This window comes from Myotis yumanensis, unplaced genomic scaffold (assembly GCF_028538775.1).
Source record: "Myotis yumanensis isolate MYYU_CA2020_CCGP unplaced genomic scaffold, mMyoYum1.0.hap1 SCAF_10, whole genome shotgun sequence".
Lineage (NCBI taxonomy): Eukaryota > Metazoa > Chordata > Mammalia > Chiroptera > Vespertilionidae > Myotis > Myotis yumanensis.
In genome coordinates, this window is record NW_027223761.1 from 46,481,551 (window position 1) to 46,503,393 (window position 21,843).

Below are 21,843 nucleotides of genomic sequence, written 5' to 3' on the forward strand. Positions count from 1 at the left end.
GAAAATAGACTTGTAAAAAAATATTTGTAACATATATGTCTTATAAGGGCATGTACCTGGGTTGCAGGATTCCCTTTCCAGTTGATGTGTCGTTCTCTCCTACCCTCCCTTCCTTCCACTCTCTGAAAATTAATGGAAAGAAATATCCTTGGTGAGGATTAACAAACAAACAAAAGTGCTTCTACTGCATGTAGCTAAATTATTACTTACTCCAGTATTAAAAAACAGGTTAGGGAAAATGACCCACTATTGCTGTTGTAAAGCTTTTTTAAAGAGGCCTCTGCCTCAAATATCTAATCTAGAATATCCTTTGCTGATCTGTTAAGTAATTATAATCAAAACTATTTGTAATTATGGCTTAAAAACATTTATCCCTATTTATTTTCTGGGTATCATTAGTAAAAGAAAACTTTTCTAAGATTTGAGTTTGGAGTATTGTTTTTATTCTTTCATATAACTGTTGATGTGTTTGGTTTTTTGTGTTTGTTTTTTTTTAAGATAAAGCTCTGCTTTTATTAAAACAACATTTACAAATAATTCATGTGGCTTCTGTGTCTCTCTCTCACTGCTCCCAACTCAGAGGCCGCGTTATTTTTTTTATTGATTTCAATTTCATGCACGGGGGGAGGGGTCCCTCAGTCCGGCCTGCAACAACACCAGCATCCCTCGCCCCGGCCTCTGGCCAGAGGCCCCTCCCCTCCCTCCTCGTGCCCTCCCTCCACATGGCCAGGGCACAGACGCTGGGCTCACATTGCCAGGGTGACACCGCCAGCATCCCTCCCCGGCCACTATTGGTGCTGCCATCTTTGTCACAGAGTGATGGTTAATTTACATATTACTCTTTTATTAGATAGGATAGGGGAAGGAAGAGAAAGAGAGATGGAAACATCAATGACTAGAGAGAATCATTGATCAGCTGCCTCCTTCACACCCCTTACTAGGGATCAAGCCCGCATCCCAGTGAATGTGCCCTGACTGGGAATCAAACTGAGACCTCCTGGTTCATAGGTTGACCCTCAACCACTGAGTCATGCTGGCTGGGTTGTTTTGGAATTTTTAAGTAGAAAATTGTTTTGGAGTTTGTGACAAGATTTACAATAACTTTCAAGATCTTAAATATAATGGAAAAGGAGGGAAAAGCAACGTTGTCCAATCTAAAGGAGCTTTGGCTTGAGAGTTTGGAATCTTGATTTCTTACCACTTTGATTTCTTGCCACTTTATTATCCATGGACAAATTTCTGATGTGCCTATTCTTCAATTTTTTTATCTGTAAAATGTTCAGAAAAAGAAGTATTACTTCACAAGGATAATATAAAATAATTAATATATTGCCCGAACCGGTTTGGCTCAGTGGATAGAGCGTCGGCCTGCGGACTGAAGGGTCCCAGGTTCGATTCCGGTCAAGGGCATGTACCTTGGTTGTGGGCATATCCCCAGTGGGGGGTGTGCAGGAGGCAGCTGATCGATGTTTGTCTCTCATCGGTGTTTCTAACTCTCTATCTCTCTCCCTTCCTCTCTGTAAAAAATCAATAAAATATATTAAAAAATAAAATAAAATAAAATAATATAAGTTAAAAACCATAAGGCAATAAACAATACAGTGTGATACTAAAAGTACATATCTACACTAATAAAAGAGAAACATGCAAATTGGTGTCACTCTGCTATGCCCACCAGCCAATCAGTGACTATGCAAATTAACCCAACAAAGATGGCGGTTAATTTGCATACAAAGGCATGGAGCAAAGACTGAAGGCCCCAGCTGGACTGAAGACTGAAGACTGAAGAGGCTTGGCTTCTCCACTGCGGCTGCCAAGCCTTGCTGCGGCCGCAGCGGAGAAGCCAAGCTTCGCTGCAGCCAGACCAAAGGCCTGGGTCCTGGGTGCCAGAGGAAAACTGGTGCCAGCAGCCAGGGGAAGGAAGGCCTATTCTCGAATCTTCGTGCAACGGGCTTCTAGTTGAGATATAAGATGACGTGCATAAAATTTTGCCTGTAATAATCACAGAAAGCTTCTGAAAGGAGATGTTTGAGTTGGGCCTAGAGAGATAAATAGTGACATACTATTAGAGAGAAGAAGCTAATAAACATTTTAAAAGGATCTGCCATAACCAGGATGATTGTCTTGCTAATCAGATTAGTTTCCCAGAGAGAAAATCCTGATACCACTTCTACTTTACTGTATTAAATATAAGGTGATCCAAACATCTCCAAAAGAGAGCCAAATGCTTTTATTTAATTTGATAGCCTTGCAAAGTGTAAAATACACAAATCACATAGCCACCACATTCAGTATATACACCAATATATCTTAAATAAGGAAATAAGTAAAAAATGTCTATGAGAATAGATTAAGAGAACATTTAAGAAGTTGGTTAACCCTCTTTAAGCAGCTAATTAACAAATCAGTACTTGAGTATCACAGTAAGATCTCATCTAATGTCTCAGAGAGTACTATTACCTAAACTCTTCTTGCCAAAGTGGATGTCTCCCATGGATTGGTTCTAGACAGGAACTTAGGCAGTTTTATTTAAATTTTATTATATTCCATTTATGCCACTTAATTACAGATTAGAGATGTGAAGAAACTACTGTGTAAGCACACTTAGAAAAGAAGCAAAAGAAGCTGACATTTTTTAATATCTCTTATGTACTAAGTATTGTGTATCTTTTGTATACTTTATATGGACTGACTTACCTATTATCATAAAAATAACAGCAAACTGTATAGACATTATCATCTTCATTTTGTAGGCAAGATAGCAGAGTTAGAAAGTTTACATAATCTGATCAATTTTTTAAAATATGTTTTTATTGATTTTAGAGAGAGAGAATGTGAGGGGGAGAGAGAGAAAAACTGATGTGAGAGAAACGTCAGTCGACTGCCTCCTGTGTGCCTCCTACTGGAGATTCAGCCAGCAACCTGGGAAATAGAATCAGTTGCTGAAAGTGAAGCTAAAGAGAAGGGAAGGATCTAGGGCAGCCGTGGGCAAACTACTGCCCGCGGGCCAGATCCGGCACGTTTGAAATGAATAAAACTAAAAAAAAAAAAAGACCATACCCTTTTATGTAATGATGTTTACTTTGAATTTATATTAGTTCACACAAACACTCCATCCATGCTTTTGTTCCGGCCCTCCGGTCCAGTTTAAGAACCCATTGTGGCCCTCGAGTCAAAAAGTTTGCCCACCCCTGATCTAGGGAGTGTGAGGCAAAATTATAGTATCTGTTCAAATTTCACCAGATATTTAATATTTCACATAACATAAGAATTAAAATGGACACAGAACTTCTGATGCTGGTTATTCACAAACAGGCTCATAAGTTTTCCTCAAAGCTTAGCATGACTCTTAAATATATAATTACATATTCTTAAAAATTCTGTTCTTTAAAATGTAATGAAAGATAATAAATGTTTACATTTAATTGGGAGGGCTACTTTTGTAGGCAAAATATACTTTCTTCGCCAAAGAATAATGATTTTAGTAACATTTTTTCCTTTCTTCTTTAGGTCATGTATGGAATGTTGGTCTTCACATTAGTACTTCGATCAATTTATATTGTTACATGGTAAGTAGTTTGTATCATCACACTATGATTAGAGTACATTCAGGCAATAAATCTATAGCCTAAATTGAAGTAATACATAAAACCCAATCCCAACAGGGTTATTGATTGAAAACTATATAACCCAACATTCATTATGGTATAATTCTTTAAGCAAGTTGTTAATAGGCACCATGTGAAGACAAGAGTTTCAAAATTAAAGAAATTTGAGGAAAGCTATATATGATGACCACCTTTTGTTTATAATGTACAAGTATATTAAAGCCTTTTAAAAATTCTAGAGTAAAAAATGAGAAACTGATTCTGAAATTTACATAGGAAGGCACAGGATCTAGAATAGCCAAAACATTTTTGAAAAGAACAGTAAAATTAGAGGACTTATACTACTTGTTTTGCTCTGTGCCACACTAAGACATTGTGGTATTACTGCTAAGAATGAAATATAAATCAATGGAACATCCAAAAATAGACCCATTCTGAAATAGACCTACGAATCCATACTGACCTGATTTTAAATAAGCATCTACAGTAATTCTGTGAGGAAAAGGTAATCTTTTCAAATTGTGCTCAACAGTTTGATAGTCTTATTTTAAAAATTAACTTAAACTCACACCATTACAAAAATTTACTAGAAGTAAATCAAATTCCTAAATGTAAAAGTTAAAATTGAAACACTTCTAGAAGAAAATAGAGCAGAAGTTTTTTCAGGCTTGCTTAAGCAAAGAGTTATTAAATAGGACACAAAAAGTGTAAACTGTAATGAAAATATTGATAAATTTAACTTCATCAAAATAACAAACTTTTGTTCTTCAAAAGACACTGTTAAGAAAATTAAGGGCAAGTCAGAGTTGGAGAAAGTATATGCAAAATATATATCCAACAAAAGATTTACATTTAGGATATATAAAGAACTCTTACAATGCAATAATAAGACAAACAACAATTTTTTAAATGGGCAAAGATTCAACAAACTATCAAAGAAGTTAGATGGATGGCAGATACACATGTGAAAGGATGCTCAATGACATTAGCCATTAAAGAAATGCAAATTAAAACCACCATGAGATACCACTATACTACTACACCTACTAGAACAACTAAAAAGACTGATGTCATATCAAGTGTTGGTGAGGATATAGAACAAAAAACACTCATACACTGCTGATGGGAGTGTAAAATCACTTGGGAAAACAGACAATCACTTAGGAAAGCAGTTTAGTGGAGTCTTAGAAAGTTTAGCATTCACCTGCCATTCCTCTCCTTACTTTTTACCCAAGAGAAATGAAAGCGTATGTCCATAAAAAGACTTACTTATGAATGGTAGTAGCTGCTTTGTTATGGCAAAGAAAACTGAAAACACAAATGGCCACCAATATTTGGACTGATAAACAAAATGTGGTATATCTATATAGTGGAATACTACTTAGGAATAAAAGGAACTGAAGTATTGATACACATAACTACATGGAAGAATTTCAAAATAGTTATGCCAAGTGGAAAAAGCACATACAATAAAGCAGTTATGCTGTATTATTCCATTTATACAACATTATAAAAAATGCAGACTCAGCTTTTAGAGGTGATGGATATATTTATTATTTTGTGTGTTGTTGGTTTCATGGATACATATGAACATATTCATCAAATGTACACTTTAAATATATGGATTTTAATGTACGTCAATGAAACCTCATTGCAGCTATAAAATCCTATCTAATAACAGACAAACATGGTAATTAACCGTACCTCTGACATGCTTACCATTGGCTAATCAGGGTGATATGCAAATTAACTGCCAACCAAGATGGCGGCAGGCAGCTGAAGTGAACAGGAGGCTTGCTTGCTCCAGTGATGGAGGAAGCCAAGGTTCCCCACCTGCCGCTGCCGGCCTCTGAGCTGCACTCTAAGCAACTATGTTGCAATTATAGAAGCTAAACAATCCCCAGAAACCTGCTTTCAGCCAGCCGGGCCTCAGAGGTGGAGTTGCAACGGTGTTTCAATTATAGAAGCTAAACAAAGCCCAGATACCTGCTTTCAGCAGCCGAGGTCTCAGAGCTGGAGCCGAGCCTCAGAGCTAAAGCCGGCTCTCAGCTCCAGTGACAGCCATAGAAGGTAAATAAATCCCAGAATTAAAAAGAAAAGAAAGAAAAAAAGGAGAGGTTGGGAGCTTCAGTCACCTGCCAGCCTGAAAACGGCCCTCAGTCCCTCATCCAGACTGGCCAGGCACCCAGTGGGGACCCCCACCCTGAAGGGGGTGTGACCAGCTGCAAACAGCCATCAGCCCCTCATCCAGGCTGGCCAGGCACCCAAGCGGGACCCCCACCCTGATCCAGGACACCCTTCAGGGCAAACCAGCCAGCCCCCACCCATGCACCAGGCCTCTATCCTATATAGTAAAAGGATAATATGCAAACTGACCCTAACAGCAGAAAGACTGGGAATGACTGGTCACTATGACACACACTGACCGCCAGGGGGCAGACACTCAATGCAGGAGCTGTCCTGTGGTGGTCAGTGGGCTCTCTCATGGGAGGAGCTCTGTTCAGCCACAAGCCAGGCTGATGGCTGCCAGTACAGAGGTGGTGGTGGGAGCCTCTCCCACCTCCTCAGCAGCGCTAAGGATGTCCGACTGCAGTTTAGGCCTGCTCCCCGCTGGCAAGTGGACATCCCCCGATGGCTGCCGGGCTGCCAGAGGGATGTTTGATTGCCATCTTAAGCCCAATCCCCCGGGGAGCGGGCCTAAGCCAGCAGGTGGTCATCCCCTGAGGGGTCCCAGACTGTGAGAGGGCACAGGCCGGGCTGAGGTACCCCAGGCCTCTTTTCTATAAAGTAAAAGGGTAATATGCCTCCCGGCACCGGGATCAGCAGAGCAGCGAGGCTCCCGGCACCGGGATCAGCGTGACAAGGGGCAGTGCCCAAATCCCCTGATCGCCCTGCAGCTCTGTGTGTGACAGGGGGCGGGGCCACAACCTCCCTATCTGCCCTGCTCTGTGCCTGATAGGGGGGAGCTCCCTAATCCCCTGATTGCCCTGCGGCTCTGTGTTTGACAGGGTGCAGCGCACCAACCCCCTGATCGGCCCTGCTCTGTGTGTGACAGGGTGCGGCGCCCCAACCCACCCCCCCCGCCCCACGGGCCCTGCTCTGTGTGTGACAGGGTAGAGCCATAACCTCTCCATCGGCCCTGCCCCGAGTGTGACAGTGGTGGCACCCCAACCCCCTGATCGGCCCTGCTCTGTGGGTGATAGAGGGTGGCGCCCCAACTCCCATATCGGCCCTACTCTGTGAGTGACGGGGGGAGCTCCTCAACCCCTTGATCGGCCCTGCTCTGTGCGTGACAGGGGGTGGCGCCGCAACCTCCCCATCGACCCTGCCATGAGTGTGACAGGGGGCGGTGCCCCAACCTCCCAGTCAGCCCTACCCTGAGCGTGACTGAGGGTGACATCACAACCTCCTGATCTGCCCTGCTCTGTGCATGACGGGGCGGCGCCCCAACTCCCCAATCGGCCCTGCTCTGAGCCTGACCAGGGGCTGCACCTAGGGATTGGGCGTGCCCTCTGCCACCCGGGAGCAGGCCTAAGCCAGCAGGTCGTTATCTCCCGAGGGGTCCCAGACTGTGAGAGGGTGCAGGCCGGGCTGAGGGACCCCCCCTCCCCCCGAGTGCACAAATTTTTGTGCACCGGGCCACTAATATACATATAAGCTGCTATTTTGAGTAAATCACCAAGCTTCAGTTTTTTTATTGGTGAAGTAAAAAGAATAATGCCTGCTTCATGGGGTTTATTTGAAGATTTAATTTGTGTGTGTCTGTGTGTGTGTGTGTGTGTGTGTGTGTGTGTGTAGTGCGTATCTAATTTAGTATAGTGCCTGACACAGAGCAGGTGACTCAATGTTAATTATGTTCCACCACTCCCCTTGCACTTCCATGGGACTGATAAAGTTGCTGGGGACTTTTACATTATCTTCTTGATACACCATACCTAGCCAAGTCTTAGAAGCACATTCTCTCTCAGTACCTTTTAATGACTAAATGTAATAGGCAAATGTATTAGATAATTTAATAGATAGGTTTGCTTTTAATACTAACAAAAACCTTTCCTTCTCATGAAAGTGATTACTTCAATCTCTGATCATGACATGACGCAGCAAAATTTCATTGTGCTTTTTAATTTTTCCACAGGGTTTATCCATGGCTTAGAGGACTGGGTTATACATCTTTGGGTGTATTTTTATTGGGATTTTTATTATGGAACATAGATAACATCTTTTGTGATTCACTGAGGTAAGATACATTTTCAGTCTCTGAGGTCAATGGGTACATTATTATTTTGCCTATTTTTGCACATTTGAAATTCCTCATAATAAAAAGTTAAATAAGTAAATGTAGACTTTAATGTACAGAAGCAAACAAGTAATACACCTTGCTTTGAAAACTAAGATCTAATTGAGTAGTTCTGAATCAGTAATACCCATTAGAAACCCAATTAGAGCTGGTAATTGTCTCAAAATTAGATGGTAATTGTCTCAAAAATTCATAGGATATCTAGAAAAATAATTTGATGTTTCATGTTTATTTTTTCCCTCTAATAAATGAGAATATTAATATATCTAATCAAAAGATCTAGAATTTTAGCCCGACCAGCGAGGCTCAGTGGTTGAGCATAGACCTATGAACCAGAAAGTCACAGTTTGATTCCGTTCGATTCTCGGTCAGGGCACATGCCCCAGTTGTGGGGAGGGGGGTAGGTTGTAGGGGGCATGCAGGAGGCAGCCGATCAATGATTTTCTCTCATCATTGATGTTTTTTTTTCTCTCTCTCTCTCCCTCTCCTTTCCTCTTTGAAATCAATAAAAAGATGTATTTTTTTTTAAAAAATCTAGAATTTTAGACTTGGCTATGCCACTCACTAGCAGAGTGACTTGGGCAATTCAATTAATATCTCTGATGGAAGGAGACTTGACTTGGGGTGTGAACACATAATACAATATAGATGATATATGATAGAATTGTATACCGGAAACCTATATAATTTTATTAACCAATGTCACCCCAATAAATTCAATAAAAAAGGGAGGAAATTGCTTTGAATTTTAGTTTCCTAATCTGTAAAGCAAAGCTAATAATAGCTACATCAGAGACTTACTATGCAGTGAAATAATAGATACCAAAGGACTTTATAGACTGTGTGGTCACTTCTAAGGTGATGGTTGTATGCAGGACATAGGAAAAGCATGTGTCTAGTTCCTTAAGTGCATGCTAGGTAGACCTGTGTTTCCTAGAGTATGCTCCGAGAAACATTTGTCCTATAAGGTATTAATAAGATAATACCTAAATAAAGGGTTCCGGGGGTAAGTAGGTTACCTGAAAAAAAAAATGAAGGTGAACTCTATAAGTTAGGGTAGGACTTTTCAAAGTTTTTAATCTGTTAATATGCATCATAGATCTCTAAGAGAACAATAAACTATGTACTATTTCCCACTTCTGTTTTGACCACAGAGTCATTTCTTCAGAACTTTTGCAAGGAATACTATTCCTGAAAATACACTTTGCAAAATAGTATGTCAGACTGCAGCACACTTGAAGAAATTAAGTAACTGCCATTTTTGAGAATGGCATTTCAAAATGCTCTAAAACTGTCAGCATTAGTTGCTAAATATTTTAAAAAATTAACATGGTGATTTTCCCCCCCTCTCCTCACAGGAACTTTCGAAAGAAGGTACCACCTATCGTAGGTGTTACCACACAGTTTCATTCATGGTGGCATATTTTAACTGGCCTTGGTTCTTATCTTCACATCCTTTTCAGGTAGGAAATAGACTTTTAAAACCTAGTTTTGGAGTGTTTTTTTCTGTATTCTTTAAATATGATGGTGTATATATAAAATGTTGGAGACAGAATCAGGAACTTTTGTTCCAGCTTTGCCTCTCCCACTGGGTGGGTGACCTTAAGCAAGTCCCTTCCCTTCTAAAGCTCAGTTTTCTCATCCTTAAAGTAAGACAGTTGTATTAACTAACCTCGGATGCATGATTTACATTTTAATGCAAGTAGGATATAAACTTTTTTTAGTACTAGTAGTATATAAATATTTCAATTTCTTACTGATCAGCATTAAAAAATAAACTTTGAAAGAAAAGCACCCAGATCCCTTGAGTAGGGGACTGGAAAAGTGAGTACCTGAAGTCCCCTGCTTAAATAAATTGGTTGCCACTTTGCTTTCCCTGCTCTCCTAATAAAGAGTCTATCGGAGGTCAGCCATTAACAACAACAATGGCATCAGAATTCTCTCTGATCACTCTATCCAAATAATACTTCCTTATCACTCTCTGTCCCCTTATCAGGTTGTAACCTTTAAAGTATTTATAACCAGTTATATGTTTATTTAGTTGTTTACCTCCCCCAACTAGACTGTTAATTCTTTGAGAGCAGCTGGGACTTTATCTTATTCACTGCAACTCTCCTAAATGGATAGAATAATGCCTGTCACATAGTATATATTGTTAATTGGTTTAATTAATGATTATGTATATATTGGTCTCTTTACCAGTGGATCAGGCTATGTTTAATTTCAAATTCTTCTCAAGAATTGAGAGAGCTGAAATATTTGTAGGCAGGGGAAGAAATTTTTTCTTTAAACCACTGTGAAAATTTACTTAAGTGAAACTTTTAGAATATCTCTTCAAAATAACATTTGCATTTCACCTATCTGGAGGTCAGCTTGTTTAGGTAACCTGAATTATCTAAAATTTAGCTACCTGAGAATTATATATTTTAAAAAAAGACTTCTGAGTAGCTAAATAGGAACATTGAATTCATGCTGTGAAGAGCTTAATCATGGAAGAGCTCTTTAAACTCTGTCTCCAAGTATGTTTATTTTACTTTTTGCAACTTCTTACTGCATTGGTTATTTGAATTCTTAGTCCATAGCACATGGGAAATATCTAATTTAAAAGGGAAGGGATATGGAAGAAAATGCTTGGGGAAATTGACGTGATATAAAAGGAAAAACAAGAATAACTATAAAGTGAACCCAATAATTAAAAAACTAGCACCTTAACACTGCACAAGAAATCCCAAGGTGGCTCATTTGGTTGGGCATTGTCCCATGCACCAAAAGGTTGTGGGTTTAATTCCAAACCAGGGTACCTACCTAGGTTGCATTCTCTTCATCCATCTCTCTCTTTCTCTCTCTCTCTCTCTCTCTCTCTCTCTCTCAAAATCAATAAACATACCCTTGGGTAAGGATTTTTAAAAAAATTTTAAGAGACCAGTAAAAATATCACATATTAGAATTATCAATGATTATAAAAATAATGCAATTTCTATGCTTGAAGAAATAAATCAAACTTAAAAATAAGTTCAAGGAAAAAGAAACTTTTTCAAACAAATTTTTAAAGAACCAAATAGAATCTCTAGAAATGAAAACTATACTAACCAAAATGCTAAACTCACTGTACAGAACTAATAACAGATTAAACTCAATTGAAGAAAGAATTAGTAAAGTGGAAAACAGATCAGGAAAAAATTACTTAACTCCAGCAGAGACAAAAAATACGGAATTGAGGTTAAGAGAAATGGAAGATGAAGTGAGAGGGTCTAACATTTAATTGGAGTTCCAGAAAAAAAAAGTAGGGAGGGGGAGCAGCATATTTCAGTTACTAATGTTACACAACAACCCCAAACTTAACAGTTTAAAATAAACCAGTGTATTTTGCTCACAATTGTCTTGAATTTGGGTCTTGAACTTGGAAGGGCTCAGCTAGGCAGTCCTCACGTGGAGCCTCTCATAGGGTTGGTGTCAGATGTCAGTTCAGGCTGCAGACATCTGAAGGCTCCCCCTGGAATAGAAGTACAAGAGGGCTCACTTATATTGGGGTGTCATTTGATATTGGCTGTTACCTTGGAGCTGTGGCTATAAGCTAGAGCTGCCCTCATGGGCGGGCGACTTCATCCTCAGTGTAATCAGCCTTCATACCTGGCAGAAGACTTCTCTCAGAGGGAACATCTCAAGAGAATCAGACAAAAGTAGCAGGGCCTTTCATAACCTAGTCTCATCAGAGTTCATATGGTCTCATTTCCACCTTACTCTGCTGGTCAAAGTCACAGATTTAAACAGGAGGGACATAGATCCTATCTCTTGAGGGGAGGAGTATTGAAGAATTTCGGGTCTCCAAACTCAAGTCTGAAGAGGAGACACTTCTCAGCTGGTGCTGGTTTCTGAGCTCAGAGGAGAGACCCCAGGCTGGACCCCAGGCCTCTGAAGAAGGGACTGCTGCTACAAAGTCCTGCTGCCACAGTGAGGAAGTGTTGTTGGGATGCTGTTCACAGGAACCACAAGTCAACAGCCCCTCATCAAAATAAAACAGGGTGGAAGAAGTCCCTTCTTTCTCCTTCAGCTTTTCAATCTCTCTTGAATGCCCTCTTTTAGCAGAGCCTATGAGGGAACAATTGTCAATGCAGAAGTACGGTTTGTATCTCAGCTCCTGAATCACAAACAGAATATAGAAGGGTGGATTTGGAGCTGAGGTATAATAACTTAATAAGTGACATAGCTGGTAAGATTCAACAAGAAAAGAGGAAAACCATAAATAACCAGTATCAGGAGTATAAAAGGAAATATCATTACAGATGCTGCAAATATGAGAAGATAAGATTTTTTAACAACTTAATGTAATAGGTACTTTTGTTTATGGTTTAAATTTTCCATAATAAAAAGTTTGAACTTTAAGCTCAGAACCTCATCTGGGCTAGGCACTTGGTGTATATTACTTCTTTTAATCCTTATGACAGTGCTATAAGACACGTATTATTTTATACTTGAGGAAAGACAAGCTCAGAAAAGTCAAGTACTTCACACATGATCTTAGTGTCATTGCCTGGATTTGAGCCCAGAGTTTTTCTGTCTCCACAAAACAACCTAGGAAACCTTGGAAAGCATCTAATTTAACTTTTTCATTTGATGGTGAAGCATACTGAGGCAGCAAGGTCATTTGCTCAAGGTCAAGGTCACTGGCCAGTTAGAATATAATATATTGGCTAACGGTTAGACAGAACCTGAATTCAAGTCCCATTTCCAGCATTTACTAGCTGTGGCACATTGAAAGGAATATTTGACCTTTCTGAGATCATTTCTCATCTGCAAAACAGGAATAATAATGTCCACCTAGTAGGTTGTTTAAGGATGAAATGTGTAGAAAGCTCTGGGTCCAGTGCTTGCCCCATTAGTGTAGCTACTTAAAAGTTGGCAGTGGTGAGGTAAGAGCAAGGGTTGGAATCCAGGGCTTCTCTGCCTCAGTCCAGGACTCTTTCCTAAAGAAAAGGGAAAAGGTGGCAGCTTTCTTTTAGAGATTAACATCCGAAAAACTGTCAGAGGGGTTATATTTTAAGACAGTAGAGTATTCTTCATAATATTTGATGTTCCTCTTTACAGTTCTGGCTTGGGGTACAGTGACACTATAGCCACATTAAATTACACAAATTCAACTATACATGCTCTTTCACCTTTTCTTCCCTTGTTTAAAAGATAAAATTTTTCATACTATAAAATTATGGCTTGCATATGCACACATGATAGTCTGTATATTACTATTGAAATACATTTAAATAGTGTACTATACAAAAAACTATGTATGCTGTATGTTATGGAAAGTTCAATGAAATTTTTAGGGGTAAATTTAACTTTACCTTTGCTGTATGTACTGATTTTAAACTCTGATATCTTCAGAGGTGACTCATTTTAAAGGATACTATGAAAAGGGCTCCATTACCTTCCTGTTTATTTTATACCTGTATTGGAAACCTGTAGAGCTGATATAACCATTTTCAAAATATTATAAGAATACTCTACGTTAGCCCTGGCCAGTTTGCTCAGTGGTTAGCATGTCGGCCTGCCCACCAAAGGGTCTCGGGTTCGATTCCTAGTCAAGGGCATGTACCTGGGTTGCAGGTTCAATCCCTGGCCCTGGTTGGGGTGGGTGCAGGAGGCAACGAATCAATGTGTCTCCCTTACATCAATGTTTCTCTCTCTCCCCCTCCCTCCATCCCTTCTACTCTCTCTAAAAATCAATGGAAAAAAATTCTCAGGTAAGAATGAACAAAACAACAAAAAAAGAATACTCTACTTTAACACTTACTACCATATATCTTCAAAGATTGTGATATGAATCCTATAAAGCATGAATGAAATGCTCCCTATTAAACTGCAAACATTCTACAGTCACAGTCTGAGAGCTGATCATTTCTCTGTTTCCCCTAGCATCTTGCCAAGTGCTCTGCACAGAGTAGGTGCTCAAAAAAATGGTTGCTAAGAGAACAAAAGATATACCAATGTTGCTTGTTCTTTATATATACATAGGCACTATGGTTAAATTTGTCAGTATGCCAGTTTGCATGGATTAAAAATCAGTCTGAAGAGCTTTCTCCTTCCCCTTTTCTTTCAGTATATATACAAGAACACTTTACCTGAGATATAGGCCAAAAGTGAAGGTAAGTCTACTTCATAGCGTGAGTGTGTTGGGAGAGGGGGGATATTGAGAAGATGGGATGGAGGAAGTGGGTGGGATGAAGAGGTCATGGAGTGAGTACAGGTTTTGGAACCAGATGCTCTTGAATTTTAACTCTCCCACTTACTGCTCTGTGACCTTGGGCAAGATTCTTCCCTTTAAAAGACTTAGTTCTTCAACAATAAAATGGACCTGTTAATAGCTACATTGCAAAGTTGTTTTAAGGACCTGAGATGATTTTAATGCCCAGCTCCATGCTTGACAAAGTAGATGTTTAATACATTTAAATACATTAAATGAACATAGTTTCTGAGATCTGTTGCAAGCCTGGAAAAAGTATGCTGTGCTCAGGTACTACTACCAGGACAATAACGAGCAAACCTACCAAGCACTGCAGTCACAGCCCACGGGTTCTTTCTCATTTTTCAGGGATGATATATACGGAACACTTTTATCTTCTTTCATTTTGTTCCAACTTGTTTCCAAACAGTTTCTCTTCGGAATCTGGCCAGTGATCCTGTTTGAGCCTCTCAGAAAGCACTGATGAATTATTCCACCAAGAAAACAAAAAAGCACCCACCATAGGCCCAGCCAAATGAATAAGGAAATCCTTAAAGACCTACATGTTCAAATATATCAGGACTATCACGGCAAACAAGTGGCTTTCTGACTAACACCGTCAGCCACACAGAGAATGAGGAATGGGGCTTGTTGGATGTTTAGCTTATGTCATTATCTCATTCGTCCTCCTCCTCACCCTAAGATGCTTAAAAAGAAACATACACGATATATCTATATATACTTGAATGCCAGAAAAATTGGGATTTTCATAACAGGTTAACAGTTTGTGCTTATAACAGGAAATTTACCATTTCCTCTTTTTTGACAAGGGTTGCATGTGAACTATACTTTTCATAATATTTGGTTAAATAATGAAACAGCTAGACTGGCAAACCCCATGTCCAGATGGCCAGCTATAAGCCAGCCCTTAGCTGTGTCAGCCTTGATTTATATTTTTGTCAAAGTAGCCTCATGGATGGTTTTCCAAGGTTAAAAAAAGGAAGAAAAAGAGCTATCAGTGGGACTCTGGTAGTTTTTCACTGCTGCCTCTGTGCTACTCAGAGTGTGTCATGAGCAAGCTCAGACCTGCCATTGGGTTATCACATCCCAGCTCTGGCTTGTCCGTGTTTAGCCACAGTCCGTCAGAGTAGGAGGGTCATCTTGCAACCTTTATGAAGGCTCTGAGGACACCTATACAATGTTGTATCACCAGACAGTTAAAGGTGGTTGTTCAGTTTCCTTTGATCTTTGCAGATCTTTAAGTTTGTTACTGTTTTTATGGCTAGGCAAACATGATTGGTGGTCTGGTCTACCCGTATTCCATCCTCCTAGCATAATTTATGTGAAGTTACCAGTGAATGTCATTATACTCTGACTTTTTAGATTATGCAATATTTTCCTGTTTTCAGAGAGGTCATGGTTATGCCCAGAGAAATGTGTTGGGTTACCTAGAGCCAAACGACCAGGATCCTATTTACATAAAGCTTATTAGAATACCTGCTCCTTCATTTCAGGTTTGAGAACAGCTCTAACTTACTTGAACTTGTAACAGAACTCCTAAAGTTAAAGTGCTGAAAAACAGCAGTGAAATCTCATTGTAAAGCAGCCAGTTCTAATTTGGATTTTAATTATAACAAATTGCATCACTTTTCACAAACATAACACCTGTCTGGATTTTAAAATTCTATTTGATCCCCTTTATTCATTTATCACCATATTTGTAGTCTACACCATTTAGCATTTTTATGACTTCTTGCTTATTCATTATTATAAATTCCAGAGTGTTTTTACCACATGGTTTCATTATCCCAGATGAAATCCTGAGCTACAGCTTCAAAAGGAAACATTTTCTTATGCAAAGGTATTAAACACTTCTGTCATTTTTCCAGTATTCAGTAAGTAGCCTTAGTACAAATTTAAAACCAATGCAAATTTTATCCTTTTTCTTCACCTACTGGCCTTAGTTTTAGTCCAAATGCTGTCATCCTTATCATGCCATTAGGCAGATGATTCCACCTACTTTTATGACCCTCTGGCTAGAAAAACACTTGCCAAAACATAAATGTAACACAACTGTGGTCGTGCCTTAGGAAAACATGAAACTACACAGTTCCAACACACAGCCATAGACTGTTACTTCTTTTCTCACAAGATTCTGACTTCTGGCTACATTTCATGTGCAGCTACCGAGGCTGTCAGCCATCTTACATTTTTTAATGACTTCCATTTGTTCCACACCATTGCCTTTTGTACTTTTCCTTCAAGATATACTTCTGCATAAAGAATCTATATAGAAACAGAGGCACATCCTTAATGATGCTGCTGCTAAACACTGGGAGATGGAGGTGCTGCAGTATTAAAGTCAGATTAAGGTTATCGGGAGCACACCCTGAGAGGGGCCCTTCAGAGCAGTTTGTTGAATGAGCATTTCAACCATCAGTTGTTGACTAAAGTTGTCTAGCACCTCATTGGAGAAGCACACCAATGGGCGACTTGTGACATTATGGCCAATTTTTCAAAGACCTTTGTTTCTGTTGTGAAGATAGCTGTGAAATATTTCACATGTGTTTAGCAAAAGGGGACTAAATCCAGTCTCTTTCATTTTCCAAGTTAGTTTTTGCCCCACATGGCTCTCTTTTTAGCAGCCTAAGTATTAGCATACCCAAGGCATTGTATCTGTGCCACAGATAGTATTTGGAAATACTGCTGACCTTCAGGATATTTGCTAAATCGTCTTTATGTCAATGGCTTTTTCCTTCTAGGATTCTGGGTGGGCATTACAGGGTTAGCTTACTACCCTGCTCCCTTCCCTTTATTTTCTTAGAAGACTTCCTGTTAACTAGAGTGTACAAAAAGCAACAAAAACAAACCTGTTTCCTACTGAGCAAATAATGGTTTGTTTGCATATCACCTGATGCGAAAGGTGCTCATCTGTGAGCCCTACAGCACATTATATTTTACAAAAAAAATTTTATGAGGATGTGAAAGAGGCAGTTTGCTTGCACATTTTAATATTTTTCTTATGCTGCCATTTTCACTTCAGAAAATTGAAAGCAATTAGACTTTTTTTTTTTTAAGGGAAAACTAGGTGAAAGGTGGTTGTGTTCATCAGATTGGTCATTCTGCCTACTCCTCCCCACCTTGGTACTTTCATGAAACATTGCCACCACCTGAAGTGATCTCTTTAATCTTTGTGATATTATATAAATTGATCATTAACTGGAAAAACACTTGTGTGAATAATCTACAAATGAGGACCCCAAACAGTGGTATTTAGTTTAGCAGAATTCTATAAAAAAAACCTTCCTGCAAAATTTCCAGGACTGTTAATCTGGCCTTTCCCTACACTAAAAGGTTTTTCTTAGTAATACTAAGAAGAAGAGGTGTGAGTCAATGAAAATCAAAAGACCCAAATTTCAGGTATACAGTACATACATGAAAGTCTTTAAATGCCTGCAGAAACGAAGTTCTATTTTAATGCAAATACCTTCTGAATTTAGCCAGTGCCCCTAAAAGTGTCTAATAATTTAAGGTTTTCTTGTGAGTTTTCTGGGTTCCATATTACTTTGCTCTTGAAAAAAAATTACTGGTTGCTAAGTGTGCAGTTTTAGCTCTCAATTCCACATTTACATGACTGAAGAAACTCCTTTAACCCATGGATTATGATGTGCCACTGGATAAACATTTGTGTAAAACTGAAGTTTCGAGGAGAACCAGTTATATTGGAATTTGCAGCTACATGGTGATTTGCAGATCTACCTCTGTCTTACATCTTACATCATGTCAGTGCCATAATATAATTAGTTTGATTACTTTGTCTTGGTTTTTTTGTTTTTGTTTTTGTTTTTAGTGTCTAAAATTACAGCTTGTTCACTATGCTGTAAACATTTGGAAATAATGACCACAATTTGGCTAAAAATAGTTAAGCCCATCGGTTGGGGGAAGGGGGGGAGTTATAAAATGGAGAAGAAAAAGAAAGAAGAAAGAAAAAAAGAATGGTTATGAACTATCTAACTGGAAAAATTCAATGCTGCTTTTTAAATTGTTACACTTTCTTCAAGAAGGAAACGTCAATTTTAATGTTTAACTGTGGTTGCTGGATGGGAATAAGTTGCCAGTAGTGCTGAAGTTATGTGAGCAGGCCACTGGTCTCAGTTCCTCCTGCTGGAGAGGGGAAAGGCAGGCTCTTGTTCACATACCTACAGGGGAGTTAAGAGAAAAATGTGACTCCAGGCAGAATTTGGGACTTAATAAGGAAAGGGGATGGGGAGAAACGGCACTTATAGGAAAACAAATAACTTTTAGGAAAGATAATGGGCCCTGAGGAGAATAGATGGAGTCAAGATAGTTTTGTGGCAATGTCTGTTCAGGCGTGGTACGAAATGAGAGGATTTATGACAGTTGAGTTCTTTTGGAAGGTTCTAGTTATAGTTAGATGAAGGAACATCAGAAAAAAGGACTTCTTCCTACATCTACTGATTCCCAAATGCCTTCAGCTCAAAATAATTCCTATGCCACAGTGGTGAAGTCTGCACCCCTTCTCTTCCCGTCTAAAACCTCCCAAGAAGTTTAACAGACCAGAAGCTGAGTTGGTGGCTGTGGAGCAATCTGTGTTAGAGGTTGGGAGGTTAGAGATCTGCAAAGGAAAAGACATAGATTTACAGAGAAACAAAAGGAAAAACAAAAATTAGTAGTTGGAGCAGATTATAAACTCAGTTTTTGAGTCCAGAGGGGCAGTCCAAAGGATTTCTAGATGTTGGTCTTGAAGTGTCTTTAGATGGTGGGGTAACATGGTAGTGGCCGTCTCACATGGTTATTTCCTGGAGCTCACAGAACCATGTCCTGGTGAACGTCCTGAGTGGTATGGACCTTTGCAGTCATAAATCCTTTAAAGTTATAGCAAGTCGTCCAGCTTCAGCTTGCAGGGCTTCAGGAAAAAGGCAATTTTAGTTGTTAGTAATGCCAAGTCAAGAAGAAAATTAGAAATGTTAATTACTGACAAAATGCGCAAGATGGTAAGATCCAGCTCACAAACAGGCGGAAACAACTCAAAGAGAATGCACAGGGCTAGAATCTAGCGTCCCACTGAAACACAATTTCTCTATGATCACCCTCATTTTTATCAGAGATAATCAGGGTTAGACTGTTTTTGTTTGCAAAACAAGTCTAGTCTCACCAAACTTGGCCTGATTGTTTATTTAAGTGCAACAAGAATAATAATTGATGAAATAAGCCTTTTAAAGTTTGTTTTGCTGGAATTTTTATTGGGAATCTCAGATTGGAATTTTTAAAGCCTCAAGACTAGGAAGCCAAGCCAAGAACTCACCATCACACTTCACATGCAAGTACCTGCAGATTTAGATTAATTCCTCTTTCTCAGGGTCCCCAAAATACTCTGAGCTTCCTGGGCCGGACATGAAGTGCCCTTCCTTACTCACTTGTAAGGGTGGGAGCCCTGTAAGGGTGCCAGGCCAGTTTTCGAGGAGAGCTTTGAAAGCAACCTTAATTCCTTAAAACTAGTTATAGCCTCTTCTCTGCACATCTTCTCAAATATGATATTCTAGTCAAAGCCTTGGCAATATCACCAGTGTTTCTGATTGTGTCCTGTTACAAGGAGAATCAATTCTTACTGAACATATTCAAATAACTATATTGCCATAAAAATAAGAATATTCAATAAAAGTTTCCAAATTTTGGAGGGAATCAGACAAGGAGAAAAAATAAATATTTCATTTTTGTTTACAAAGATATCTAAATTCTGTAAGTTAAGGTAGCTTAAGAGTAAAGGGGTTCTTTAAATCTGGAAAATAGGACATTAAAGAACCAGCAGCACTCCCAGCAAAAGTCATAGAAGAAATCATAAGTATTCTTCATCAGTCTACTCAGTCTCATGTGATAAATCCAGGTCTTTCTTAATTTGGGGTTAGCAGGTTTATGAACCCATGAGCTTCTCCATTAGTTCTAGAAATCATTATTCAGGCTACCGGTGTGATCTCAAAGTTACACGAGCAATGACATCAGAAGCCTGTACCCCAGCATACCTGCTATAGTCTGAACTTTTTTTGTTGAAGATGAAGCCTGTAGCTGATTGTAAGTTTTCAGAAAAATATCTGAGTAAAATAATATCTGTGAATGACAAAAGGTTTAAAATGACCGTAGTTAAAGATCTGATGAGAGCTCATTATAACATAATTGACAAGAAAAGGTTTTTTTTTTAAATTTAATTTATTGATTTCAGAGAGAGGAAGGGAGAGAGAGTTAGAAACATCAATGATGAGAGAGAATCATTGATTGGCTGATTCCTGCATGCCCCCTACTGGGGATCAAGCCTGCAACCCAGGCATGTGCCCTGACCAGGAACTGAACTTTGACCTCTTGGTTCATGGGTTGTTGCTCAACCACTGAGCCACGCTGGCCTGGCTTAACCAAGAAATTTGGTTGTTTCCCTGACATTCAGCATTTTAAGATAACTGGGGTCATGACTGATCACATTATGCCAGGCTATGTCATGGACAGCTATGACAATGAAAAGGTTCTAGAAATTTCATACAATTTCTGAACAACTTATATTAATAATATATACCCATACAAATATAGGCTAAGGAAGGTTAAGCATCACTTGACAGTCCTTGCTATGTAATTTAACATATCAAATAAACCTAATTATTTTAGCATTGCTCTTTTTACACATAAAAGAACAGATTTTTGGAGATTTTTCAGGGACTCTGGGAAATCTCAGAAGTCAAAAATGACTCATTTATAATTTGATTTGGGGAAGTTGTCAAAAGATTTGAACTCTTAATTAAATAAGGTCACAGGTCACTGTGAAACAATGCTTTATTACCCATGTAACCAAAATGACAATAATTATAGTTTCTTATTAAGAACAGACCAACAGACCAAAAGCAACTTTGTTCTTTTAATCGAGAATTTCAACTTCTAGTTTTGCATCCATACACTATTGAGCTCATTTAAATAAATAAAAAATATGTAAATACATTCAATCTTAGCCAGCCTGACCACATGAATAAGATATTCTCCCCTCTCTCCACCCCTTCGGCCCCCTTCCCACCTTACAGACCCTTTACCACTTTGTGCAGCCATCCAAGTTTTTGTCTTCAATGTCCCCTTTCTCATCTGGAGCGGCCTTTAAATAGCCTCTAAGCAGCTACTTTAGGACAAAATCACTCTCCTTTTTTCTTTAACAAAAGCATGTCTTTCATTCCTTTCAGACCTTTCAAGATTGCTGCCCCTCTTTATTGTTTCTAGTATTTTAATTTACTTACATTGAGTAGAATTCTTAACCCTTAGTAACCTTAATTTCCAGCAAAAACGAAGAGGTAGACAGTTGTAAACTGGCACAGATCAGCACTCTGAGTAGACCAGTACATTTATTAATACAGCAGCTCAGTTTCTTTATAGCATTAGTGGCCAAATTTCATTTCTGGCTAAGAAAAAGCTCAGGGCCAAGACTCAAATATAAGCAAAAGTTTATTTAGAAAGTCACAGAGGTAGAAGAAGTGAGCCATCTGCCCTGCATGGTTCAGGAAACAAGTTATAGAAGCAAAAGAAGGGCCGTTGGAGCTTGAGAAAAAGAAAGGCAGAGAAAATATGCCTGGAAGAAAAAGAGGGAGAAAGGCTAGGGTGTGCGCCAGAGCAGCGGACCACCAGTGGTCCATGAGGTCCGAAAGGTTGGTGGCTGCTGCTCCAGAGAGAGGGAG

General features: G+C 39.2%; 1 protein-coding gene across 2 annotated transcripts in view; it reads left to right on the forward strand.

The window, feature by feature from the left end:
- ACER3 (alkaline ceramidase 3) overlaps positions 1 to 17,934 on the forward strand; it is an 86,666-nt gene extending 68,732 nt beyond the window's left edge. For both annotated transcript variants that reach the window (XM_070425671.1, XM_070425672.1), the window contains 5 exons: positions 3,511 to 3,569; positions 7,744 to 7,845; positions 9,264 to 9,368; positions 14,000 to 14,045; positions 14,553 to 17,934. In XM_070425671.1, coding sequence (XP_070281772.1) covers positions 3,511 to 3,569; positions 7,744 to 7,845; positions 9,264 to 9,368; positions 14,000 to 14,045; positions 14,553 to 14,606 — 366 coding nt within the window. In that variant the 3' untranslated portion in view covers positions 14,607 to 17,934. The remainder of the gene's footprint in view (positions 1 to 3,510; positions 3,570 to 7,743; positions 7,846 to 9,263; positions 9,369 to 13,999; positions 14,046 to 14,552) is intronic.
- Positions 17,935 to 21,843: the final 3,909 nt, after the last annotated feature.